The sequence below is a fragment of the Sebastes umbrosus genome, chromosome 11 (assembly GCF_015220745.1).
Source record: "Sebastes umbrosus isolate fSebUmb1 chromosome 11, fSebUmb1.pri, whole genome shotgun sequence".
NCBI lineage: Eukaryota > Metazoa > Chordata > Actinopteri > Perciformes > Sebastidae > Sebastes > Sebastes umbrosus.
The window spans coordinates 23,720,713-23,733,044 of record NC_051279.1 but is presented as its reverse complement, the minus strand read 5'-3'; the positions used below and the strand labels follow the sequence as shown (position 1 = coordinate 23,733,044).

General features: G+C 40.0%; 1 protein-coding gene across 3 annotated transcripts in view; it reads left to right on the top strand.

The window, feature by feature from the left end:
- dnah5 (dynein, axonemal, heavy chain 5) overlaps positions 1-12,332 on the top strand; it is a 103,844-nt gene that overhangs the window by 64,644 nt on the left and 26,868 nt on the right. For all 3 annotated transcript variants that reach the window (XM_037784867.1, XM_037784868.1, XM_037784869.1), the window contains exons 65-71: positions 998-1,201; positions 2,683-2,862; positions 5,395-5,532; positions 8,262-8,397; positions 8,781-8,962; positions 9,443-9,577; positions 10,547-10,702. In XM_037784867.1, coding sequence (XP_037640795.1) covers positions 998-1,201; positions 2,683-2,862; positions 5,395-5,532; positions 8,262-8,397; positions 8,781-8,962; positions 9,443-9,577; positions 10,547-10,702 — 1,131 coding nt within the window. The remainder of the gene's footprint in view (positions 1-997; positions 1,202-2,682; positions 2,863-5,394; positions 5,533-8,261; positions 8,398-8,780; positions 8,963-9,442; positions 9,578-10,546; positions 10,703-12,332) is intronic.

Sequence of the window (12,332 nt, the reverse complement as noted above, 5' to 3'; positions counted from 1 at the left end):
ATATATTATAATTATTTACACTTCAAGTTTCCCTTGAAAAATTATACTTGATCTACTTAGTATATGTTTCTTTGATTTAGCTCTTAATCAACACAAGTATATGATGCAAGTTCATAGCAATAATATTAATAAAATATTTTCCTGAAGCATTCAAGTCAAAGACTGCAGCTCAGTTTAGCCTGCCTAGTCTCGATAGATTCAGGATGAACATAGTGCAGTTTGGTTTGCTCTTACTGTATTTGTTTGATTATGATTATATAAAAAGTAGGAAAGGATTATCCATTTATTGATTGTATGAAAAGGCCATTAGCTTTACACACTGCAGGTCCAGTTATGACCTGTGTAAAGGACCAGATAGAATATATGTCTAGAATAGTAATACCATGATATTAGTTAACTGAATGCGGAGACCAAAGACCAATGCTGTTGCATGAGTGACTAGTTTGCAAGGAGAAAAACAAGGTAGTGATCCAAAGGGTTACAGTATTTTGTCATTACTGTACTTACAGTATGCCAAGTAAAAATCCTTATGTAAAATTGTGTCTGGCTGACTCTCTGGTGGGAGATCCTCGCTACACTTGGACGGATGAAACAGAGTGGAAATGGAGAAGGGAAGAGAGAGCAGAAACAAGGAAAGTGCAAGAAAGAGAAGAGATGAGAGGAGCGGGCAGAGGGCCTGATGAAGCAGCCAAACAACTCTCACTGGAACATTTTCTTTACACTCCTGCTGCCGCTCTCATTTTAATCAGTCCCTTGAAGTAATTCTCTGTTCCGTTTATACTTAGCCTTCAACATGTCTCTCATCTTCAGTGCCCTAGTTGTACTTCCTCTGTATAGCTCCTCTGTTTTCTATTGCAATAGAAAGATGTAATGAAGAACAAATTACTTTATCCTTCGCACTCATCTTAATTGTTTCACCTTATAGCTTGTCCTGTGTACATCCATTATGTTTGCCCACTAAAATCCTCTATGTATCTTTCCTTTTGTACCCACTCAGACAATCAAGCCATCAGACATCGCCACCGTACGAACACTCGGTCGTCCCCCTCACCTCATCATGCGGATCATGGACTGCGTGCTGCTGCTCTTCCAGAGGCGGGTCAACACAGTGAAGATCGACCCAGAGAAGAACTGCCATACGCCGTCCTGGCAGGAGTCCCTAAAACTCATGACAGCTGGAAACTTCCTGGGCAGCCTGCAGGTACACTCGCTAATATCACATTTGTACAGTTTGGACTGAAGTAAGGTATAGATGCTGCAGAAAGCCTGCTCACATATGAGATGAGATATCCTTGGTAGCCTACAGAGTTATTTACAAAATGAAACAAGGTAAAATGATTGTGCATGCATTACTGAAGGACCAGAACCAGCTCCAAGGATCATAAAAAAGCCTTTTTCCTGCTCTTCCATGAAAATAAGTTAGTCTTTTTTGTTGTAGAATTAAGTCAGAAAACATGCAGCGACTACAATATTATGATGATGGGTATTTATCAAAATAGAAGCAGCAAAAATACATGTTATAGACTCTTCAATAACATCCTAGTGTAAAGTATCCTGTTTTTATCCTGAAGTGCTTCTTAGGTGTGTTTCGGTATGCAACAGAATCACGGCCTGCAGCTCAACTAATCAGTGAATTGCATACATTTTTAATACTCACTTACATAATACTATTTAATGGATAAAATTAGCTGTTGTTTTTATAGTTACCTGTCCTGTATAGGAAAGAGCGTTGGCCTCCATGTATTCTCAATATTGCAGGCAACAACTTCATAACCATGATATTAGTTATTTTAGTGTTTGTAACAGCAATAATGATAAAAAGAACGAGACACTACACATTACTTTTTTTAAGGTGACGTGTATGCTCTTCAACATGTGAGCTTAAAAGTTCAGAAATACAGGTTCGGGCAGGTTTGATCAATTTAAAGCCTTATTTTTGATCATTACAATTAGCAGTAATTCGACGCCAAGGTGGAATGGATAAATCAGGATAATGTGTAAAATAGGTACAATCAGTGACTTTGAAGACATGTTATTTCACTCCTCAAATTTGAATCCACAACTTTGTTAGATTTGCCTCAACTTGTTCCACTTTTACTCCCCTCTGTGTTACATTTTTCCGTCTACGCATCCGTCTCACTTTCTTCTCTTTTCTTTTTATCTCATCTCTCTCGTCACCCAACTACACCAGATCTTTTATCTTACCTTGTGCATCTGTGCATGTTATCTTTTATCTTTTTTCTTCCTCGCCTTTTTCTGTCTGTCTCTTTCTTTCTCATCTGTTCTAGCACAGTTGTTTTTCTCTCTTCTGTGCTGTTTTCCCTCTTAGATTTATCTCTCCCTCATATCTGCCTTGTCTTTTCCCTTTTCGTCTCGGTCACCCACCCCACTTGTTTTTCCTTTTCTCCTTGTCATTTCCTCTGCAGCTTTCACTACCTGCTCTGATTACTGTCTTTACTCAATCACCACTGCTCCATTTATCATTTTTCTCTAATTTCATATAGTTTTACATTCTTCGTTTTTAAGTAACAGAGGCTGTTATTACACTGCTTTTTTATGACGTAGTTGTGTGGTTATATTCTTTGTGTACCGACTGAAATAAGTCTTGTTTTTTCCCCTCCCCATACACACACACACACACACACACACAACCCATCACCTCTCTTTCTCCCTGCCTTGCAGCAATTCCCCAAAGACTCCATTAATGAGGAAATGGTGGAGCTGCTGCTGCCCTATTTTGACATGTCCGACTACAACATTGAAACAGCCAAGAGGGTGTGTGGCAATGTGGCCGGCCTTGCGTCCTGGACAAAAGCTATGGCCTCTTTCTTCTCCATCAACAAGGAGGTCTTACCCTTGAAGGTAATCTACAGCACAGTGTAATAGATCTAACTTTCCTTGGTGCAGCATCAAGGTGAAATAGTTCTGTTTGTACTTTGTAGACAGTATGAGACGCTATAAGTCAAGTGAAGTTCAATTGAAATGAAGTCCACAAACATACAAATGTCTGCCACTTAAATTTCCACACACATTGCGATGCACCTGTCATCATCACCTAAAAAAAATACATATAACAGCAGCATTCACACACTTGCACACACACACTCCGTGGGCAAAATCCATGGTTTTCTACTTTGATGAATAAGGAACACTTAGAGTAGAGGAGAGCGCTTGTTTTTTTCTGCAGGAAAGCCCCAGGCTTCAGGAACAGCACAGACTGTCTCTGATATGAAAAGGATTTATTCATATTCACACATTTTGGCAGCAACAATTTGCGGATGGTGTAGGCAATAGAAGTGCTCCAGACAGAGAGAGATCTGGGTTTCTATCCACTGATCGTGAGCATACAAAAATAAAAATGGTAAATTTGGGTGCATCTCAAGTCAAGTTCCCAAGGCCTATTTGAATTTAATCATGTTAGTAGAAACCCCAAAAATGGATCATCCCCAGACAGACAGCTTGGTCATGAAAGTCATTGTTCCAGAGTCACCATGCAAAGTCCTCAGTGGGATAAAGATCAAATCTGAAAGAACGTATTCATTATTATCAGACAATTTAGATCTCCCCCTATAGGGTGGTATAAGAGTTTAGTTGCTATGTGTAAGATAACATGTGAAAACCTATTTTTTAAGCTCATAACTTACTCATCTTTATCCAATACTTTGGTCTGTGTTTTGTATGTTCATTAGAACATATTATTTGCTAATCTGTTTCTTGCATCAGCAAAAGTTACACAAACGTAAAGATGGAATTTTAAAACTCTTCTGCCCTTCTACAACAAAATGAAATGAGATATACTGATTTCATCTACAGTAAGGGCTGTGTTTATTATGTAAGTGACTGACCTGTGTTTTTTTTTTAAAATTCAAGCTGCACTAATTAATTGCTTCTTTGCACCGGCAGTGTTTCGGTCAGTGATTATTTCTTTTTTCCAAGGAACTATTAATTCCACACGCAGCAGAAGGGAGCAGAGCAGAATACTCTGTACACAAAATCCTTGATTAATAAGGCACGGCACCACACACACACACACACACACACACACACACACACACACACACACACGCGCGTCTGCTCTCTAAACCCTGTGATTTCATGCAAATGTCCCAAATCCTTATTCTAGTTTGTCTTCCTGCCAGTGCAGTCTGTGTCTGTCTGATGCATGACGAGCATTTAAATGCTTCAACGTGCAGAATGCAGTTATACTTTTGGATTGTGTTCACTAAAACTTTCCCGATGATCACCTCTGCTTCCCCTTCTGTGACTGTCGTTCTTTTGTACCCGAGTTTCTTCCCCCGCTTGTTACCAGGTCTCATTTTCCTACTTTTTTTGCCCTCTGCCACATCTCCTTTTCTCTTTCTTGTCTGCACCTTTATGTCTCTGCTCACCCCGGGTTTCTTTTTCAAATCACCCATCTCACTCCTTTCCTATAGTTTCCCTTATCCCCTCTCTCACTGACTGTCTTTTTCTCTTATTCTCTACAACCTCCATGAGAACACCCTGCCTCGTATCCTCTTTGATCCTGATCTTTTGCTTTAGCGTGGAACACAGCCTTGCAAATTGATTTTCTGGTTTCCAGCTCAGTGGTGGCTTCCCTTTAAGCTGGCCAGCCAGACTGCCAGACAGAGATACAGTTGGACTGACAGGCAGACAGACAGACAGGGATAGTCCTCTCAGATGTCAATTAATATTAAATGAATGCCCCAGACATCCTCTTCCCCAGGGCACCCAAGCAGACTTAGACATACTCACAACCTTCCTCTAAATCTGTCTCTAAACCTCTTGCGATGCTTTCTCCACAGCCCCAGCTCTAGCCAGAAAATGTCGTTTCTGCTTTTCGTCCGTTGGCCTCAGACTCCCTTTCTTCCTCCCTTGCCCTTTTCATCACCCCTGCATCACTATTTACTTGCAGTTTCTCTCTATCTCCCTAATTTCCTCTTGCAAATATCTATTCTTGCACCGCCAGTTGGACTCTTGAAGCTTTGAGCCCCTGCATTTGCACCTGTGACATTAAACTAAAAAGATTTATGTCCTACCATTTCACCTCCATACTTACTTATTTTATGCATGACCTGAGCCAAAACATATCCCTAACCATTTTGAGATTATTTAATCTCTTCTGGGTTTTTTTTTGCTCTCCAAATAGGGAAAACTGTCTCCATTCTTCTTGCCAATAAAACACTCACTCCTGCCGCCTTTCCACTGTCTTTTTTTCTGTCATCTCATCTGGTCTGTCTCATGTCTCTCTCTTTCTGAGCCCTCTCCCTAGAGCACTGACTGTGACCCCTGTCGGCGTTTTATGTGCAATAAAGGCATCACATATCTCTCTCTCTCTCTCTCTCTCTCTCTCTGTCTCTCTCTCTCTCTCTCTCTCTCTCTTCCATTCTTTTTTAGGCTAACTTGGCAGTGCAGCAGAACCGTCTGGCCATAGCTAATGTGGACCTTCAGAAGGCTCAGGCTGAGCTGGATGCCAAGCAAGCAGAGCTGGATGTGGTGCAGGCGGAGTATGAGAAGGCCATGATGGAGAAACAGGTCAACAGCTTTACTTACTTCCTCAAAACAAAAAATCTATCTATCAGTTTGCCACACAAAAATAGGAGCAGTGTGTGCTCAAAAGACTTCTGAAACAACAAACTGGATCATGTGATATAAAGCAGATGTGAGGTGAATGCTTTATGGTGTGCTGATGCTTCTACTTCTACTTCTACTTTGCACAAACGGCTGACATTTTTGTGACTTTTCCTCTTTTAAGACTAATTAATGAACATCAGATAACATACAATTGAACATCTAGTTATTAGTCTCTTCCACTGAAGCCTGTATAATAATGGGGAATTACAATATTTATTCTATTCTGCTTAGTAGAGTTTAAATAGCACATGACACACAGAAAATGGGATCACCCGTTTGGATCCAGTCCTTGTTAATTAACTTGCTGTTCCGTATGATTGTTTGAATTCATATAGCTGGCACAGCTGTCTTTGTGCTTTATTGATTCAGTTCATACACTAATTTCCTGGAACAATGAGATTTCATTCCCTATCGCAGCTCACTTCCGTCCTTTCACAGGGACAGTACATTTCTTCATGAAATAAATATTGAAAAAAGTGATCGTTGAAATATGTGGGGATAAATTAAGTCTATAATTAGTATCTTTACCTGTACATATTTGTTAAAGCTTCAATTGTGCCACTTATTGAACTTGTTGTGCTATTTATAACCAGGTTGTGTTTCTTGAAAATAGTTTCACAGTGCTTTAACTTCCTATTGATGGTGATCCTATTTTAACATCATTATTATCATAATACAGTATCTTTCAGCATTTTATCAAATGAGCCACCCTTTTGTTGAAATAGATGATCGGCCTTTAAACTGGAATCACAAAGGAGGACTGTCTTTATAAATGCAGCCTGTGATAATCTTCAACAAAAACTGAAAATGACTCAACCTGAGTTAAGCAAGTGTCACTTTAAATTATTGTAACGTAGTCAAGCGATACACTGTTGATTGTGCGTGCAGGTTTGTGAGTCTGTCTGCTTGCTGTGTGTGTTTTTTCATCGTCCGTACTCTCTGTTCTGTGAGAAATAACAGCATGTAAATGGAACAGTATGTGCGTCAACACTCGCTGATTAGGAAATCTGGACGGCCTAAGTTGACTCTTTTTATAATTTTGTGATTAAGACGCAGAGCTGTTCATCTCCGGGGGCCAAAAGCGAGATTGAAGGGCTCGCTGCAGAAGCCTATACCAGATGAAACAGACATTATTGCTAATGAGCAAACAACCTCTTAATTGCCTGTGAGCAGCTGATAAAAATACAATTGGGATAAATGGCTTAAAAGTGCTGTTGACCTACTATGTTTTTACAAAAAGACTATACAAATTAGGAGAGTCAGATAGGATAGACTGACAAAAGAAAATACAAACATGCTCATCCATTGCAGGGTTGCACGGGTCTTGAGCCTATGCAAGCCTAACCCAGCATGCACTAGGTGAATGCCATGTGCCTATCACTTGACTAACACATACAGTACTACACCTACTGCAATTTAATCAACACAGTCGCCAGAAAACAGGTTGGCATAGGACGTTTCTGCAAACCAGGGATACATTGAATGGCAACGTTTCTGAACCAAAAATCTGTTTCATAAATACGTTTCATATCAGCCTTGTATCATACTTGCAGAAACACAATGCCACGTGGTTAACATTGTGAAACGATTGGTCAGGCTTACATGTAGGCAACAGATCTACTTGGTTAAGGTTAGAAAAAAGATAATGGTTTGTGTTCAAATAATAATGTAACAACATAACAGCGTAACATAACAGCGTAACGTGACAGCGTAACGTGACAGCGTAACGTGACAGGGTAACGTGACAGCGTAACAACGTAACAACGTAACAACGTAACAGCGTAACAACGTAACGATGTAAAAAAGTAACAACGTAAAAAAGTAACAACGTAACAATATAGCAACGTAACGTATCAATGTAACTGCGTAACTTAACAACGTCACAGCGTAACTTAACAGGGTAACGTAAACACATAACGTAACCGCGTAACGTAACTGCGTAACGTAACCGCGTAACGTAACCGCGTAACGTAACAACTGTAACAACGCAACAAATGCCACTATAGTTAGGTTTAGGAAAGAACTATGTTTTGTACAGTGAAAATGACACTGAACGTTGTGAACACGGGACACAAACGAACAGCTGATTGTAACGTGACACAAACACCGGTCTCCTGGATGAAAGCCTTGCGTTTATTGGACCCATCCATCTCCCCTCCCGCCCGCCCGGTGTGTCTCTTTTCAGTCTTTAAACTACTTCACTTACTCTAAGCGAATGCAAAAACGTTACCATTCAACATATCCCTGGTTTGCAGAGACGTCCAATGCCAACAGTTTTTTCTTGGCAACTGGGCTGATTTAAATGAACCTAATCTGCATTAGCTTTGGACTGTAGCACCTGGAGGAAACCCACATAGTGATAAAGAGATCATGAAAGTACATTTGACATCAGCTTTGTACCAGCGATCCTTAACTGAGTCCTATTATACTGCCATTAGAGAGCATCAAGGACTTGATTATTTCAATACTGATATGAACATGCTCTCTTTGTCCACATAAACATACTTGAGATTGGTATAAAGGTGTACAGAGAATAAATGGTTGAATGAGAGTTGGATGGATGAGGAGACGGTTGGAGGGACAGACACATCAACCTACTGACTTGTTTATCTGCCTTCCCTTCCCATCAGACCCTGCTAGAGGATGCTGAGCGCTGTAGACACAAGATGCAGACGGCGTCCAGTCTCATCAGTGGCCTCGCTGGCGAGAAGGAGAGATGGACTGAGCAGAGCAAAGAGTTCGCTGCCCAAACCAAACGCCTTGTTGGTGGGTCAAAAAGCAGGCTTCAAAACGTAATCAGTATTCAGAAAACTGTGGCATCAAGAGATGTCTCTGCAGTTTAACAATGATGCTCTGTCATGAATGAGTGATTTGTGTAATGGCGCTTGAATTAATTAGACATGAATTTATACCATTTATGATGGATGACTAAGCAAATAAACAACAGTTTAGTCTTGGATTACTAGACTAAATGCATAATGTCATTAATGCATACTAATACTTCTAATTACATTTTAGACAGACATTTAATTCCCAATGTACTGCTAACATAGTACACATTTTCATAACCTGATTGTGCTGGCTTTACTCTTCCAGACCTTTTTTTATATTTAATAACACCGAAAGAATCTAACACCTTTGTCTTCCAGGTGACATTCTTCTGGCCACAGCGTTCCTCTCTTACTCCGGCCCCTTCAATCAGGAGTTTCGTAATCTTCTACTGAGTGACTGGCAGCGGGAGTTGAAGCAGCGTCGCATCCCATTTGGCAACAACCTCAATCTGACGGAGCTGCTCATTGACGCGCCCACGGTCGGCGAGTGGAACCTACAGGTGAGTGATCTACTGTGGTAACTACTGCCAACCGAATCAACTGTTTTAGTGCATATTAATGCAGTACATACAGTATGTGATAATTCTATATTTAGTTTCAAGGATAAGTTTAGAGGTTTTTGATAGGATAGGTAGATAAGAATTGCATGTTGTTTTGCACAACTGGACAATTTCACAAAATGAAATGAAAAGTGACCTTTTGTCTATGAAACATAGTTTACCTTCAAGGTTTGTCTATTTTCTACAAGGACTTCATATTGCAGTTGCCTGACTGTCATAGTTATGCTTCATCATTAACCTCTTTCTTTGTAGAATACATGTATGGATCATTTACATGTTTGGTGCTACTAAATCAAATAATGGACAGTGAAACAGAAATAGTTAAATGAAGTAGAATTCTTGAAATATAAACATAAATTAGCTGGCATTAATTAACATCAAGATTGAGCCTGAACCAGCCATTTGTTTTCCATCTTGCAGGGGCTCCCCAATGATGACCTGTCTACTCAGAATGGCATCATTATCACCAAAGCCGCCCGCTTTCCCCTCCTTATTGACCCCCAGACGCAGGGAAAAATCTGGATCAAGAACAAAGAGGCCAGGAATGAGCTGCAGGTTTGGGATTTTTGTCATCTGTTGCGTTAACATATGTGACCTGTGTTGGCCGCTAGATTTTTTAATACACAATGAGGGGCCTACCATTTATTAACATTATACAAGAACAGCAACAACATTTTGGGTCAATCAGGGATCATTTTTGTAATATAAAACAAAGTTATTGTTCCTCTGTTTTCATATTTTTCCTGTCATTTTCTGTTATCTAACCTAATAATTTAAAATTAAAACAAAACTGTGATTCATTAATAAAATATTAACTTCAACTACAACCACCTTATGTCACTATTTCAATGTCATTACTTTTTATCCATGCATTTAACAATTTAATATTTTTTCCCCTTACTCATCTCCTGATTTTTAGCAGCTTCTAACATCTTCACATTGCTTGTAATAATATATCTAGATTACCCCCAAATCCTTTTCATTGTCCAACATTATTTCTTCTTTTGTACAGCGCTTTGAAAAAGCACTGCAGACGTAATAAGACCAGCCAAGGTCACTGGCCCTGTTAGGGGCAATCTCTGAGCCGAGTGAACGCATTTTGCAATCGTATTATGAGTGTCCTGAAAACGCAATTCCCCAAGCAGAGAGGGTTTAAACCCCTTTCGACAAGTGACCTCATCAAAACAACTGTATTTATGTTTTTGTATAAGGTATTCTAAAAATGTCTCACCTTACAAAGCGATGTGTTATTAGTTTGACGAGTCACATTCCCCAGACGGAGGCTGGCTTTTGTGTCTTACAGGAGGAACGAGGGAGAAGTTAAACGTGCGTCTCCTTCATTTGACTGAATCAGATGCTTTTCACTGTCTGTCGAATACATTTGCTCATCAGCCTGTTGGAAACAATGTGATTGCTGCTGACTAATGCTTCCAGCTGTCTATTGCATTATATGTTAAAGTCACACAATTAGCATTTTTTTTTTTATATCTATATATTAATAGAGGTCTCATATTCTGATCACAGATCACCTCACTGAACCATAGGTACTTCAAGAACCATCTGGAGGACAGTTTGTCTCTTGGGCGCCCCCTTTTGATTGAGGATGTAGGTGAGGAGTTGGACCCTGCACTCGACAACATCCTTGAAAAAAACTTCTTCAAAACTGGCTCCACTTACAAGGTAACGTGACAGAAATAACCCTCCTGGCAACCTCATGTACCAGATATTTCTCTTTTCTTTACCTTGGCTAGAAGAGTGTGAAATGTGAAGGTGTGTTTCACTCGCTGGTAGAAAGGCATGATGGGACTTGGCCAGGTCCCCCTTGCCATGCCAACTGTCACACCTGTACTGACACAGGTTGATTAGCCCACTCAGTCACTGACACTGCACAACATGGGTATAGTGCTGGCTGGTTTGGCCACCTGGAGCACCCAAATCATGCTAATTGTCTTGGGACAGATTCAAGTTTGCTCAGTGGCATGGTCACTCACAGTCAGAGTGTTTTATTGTGTGCAGAGTGACTGACTGCGCAGAGGTAATTTATTCCTGTTTCTCTTCGTCGGTGGATTTCCACTTGTAGTTTCATTTCCAACTCTTTTAAAAAGGTATTAGATTATAGCAACTTGTGGCCTCTTTTGACTCTTATACTAAAGGTATGCATAATCTTTTGGAGCTGTATCGACAAAAAATGCACTACTTCAGTCCTTTTTAAAAACCTACCAGTAGCCAACAAACATATTTCACCGAGGTCAAGTGCAGAAACATGTTTTTTTTGACTGCATATTAAACCAAAACTGGCTTCTCTTTTGCATCTGTCTCGTTTGTTTGGGGAGAAGTGATCTTGTTTCTGTGCTTTGTTCAAGTAGCTGTGTGTATTTGTTTTAGCAGCTTCGTGCGAGATGAGAAGAACGTTTGAATATCCATTAGTGAGGTCATTTAATTAACACTTAAAGTCATTTAAAATTAAATCTTAATAGACAAACATGATAATCTTGCATCTAATATCTACCCACACTGCGACTGATTTCTACCATGGCAAGTCTAATGAATGAGTTCATAATGAGAGTGTGGCCCATTAAACACAATTACAGTATAGTAGTACATTTCCTGTTGATGGGAAGTGAAATCCAATATTGTGCCCCCACCCTGCTAGATATCTTTTGCTCTTTTCATTTGTGGCTGGACCGTGAGAAATGGACCACTCTCTGTGTCAGCATCCTAATTTCCTGTAATGCGTGTTGGAGTTAGACATTTTTAATTTGGAAAATTGCCCAGAAGCAAGCGTTGAGGATGTGAATCCTCGGTTTTACAGGAAATATAGTACTGTACATGACAAGGAAGCACTCTAAATTGGTCTCTCTGCCAAAGAAATTGGTTTGAACTTTCAAAAAAACATTTTTATTGCACACATAAATGTGTCTTTTCTGTGTTGCTTGTAAAGATTTGAAAAATAACTTCCACAAAACTCATTGAGAGGAAATGATTTTGCATGTGAACTTTTCTCATCCTGATAAGCATGAACTTATGTCATTGTGCTGTGCTGTACGTCACAACAACAATGAATTTTTTAATTTGTCATTGCGATCCCTCTCTCTTTCTCACACACAGAAAAACTAAATCACACAGCATGTAAGAGGTTGCGAGAACGAGGCAGAGTGAAAGTCTGCTTGTAGGCATTTCTCTCTCTCTCATTATCGCCTCTCAACTCCTGGCTCCAGCTGATGCTGGTTATTCAGCAGCTGACACTGCAGTTGCCTCCCTCTATCTCACACATGCACGCACTCACACACACACACACACATCAACCATA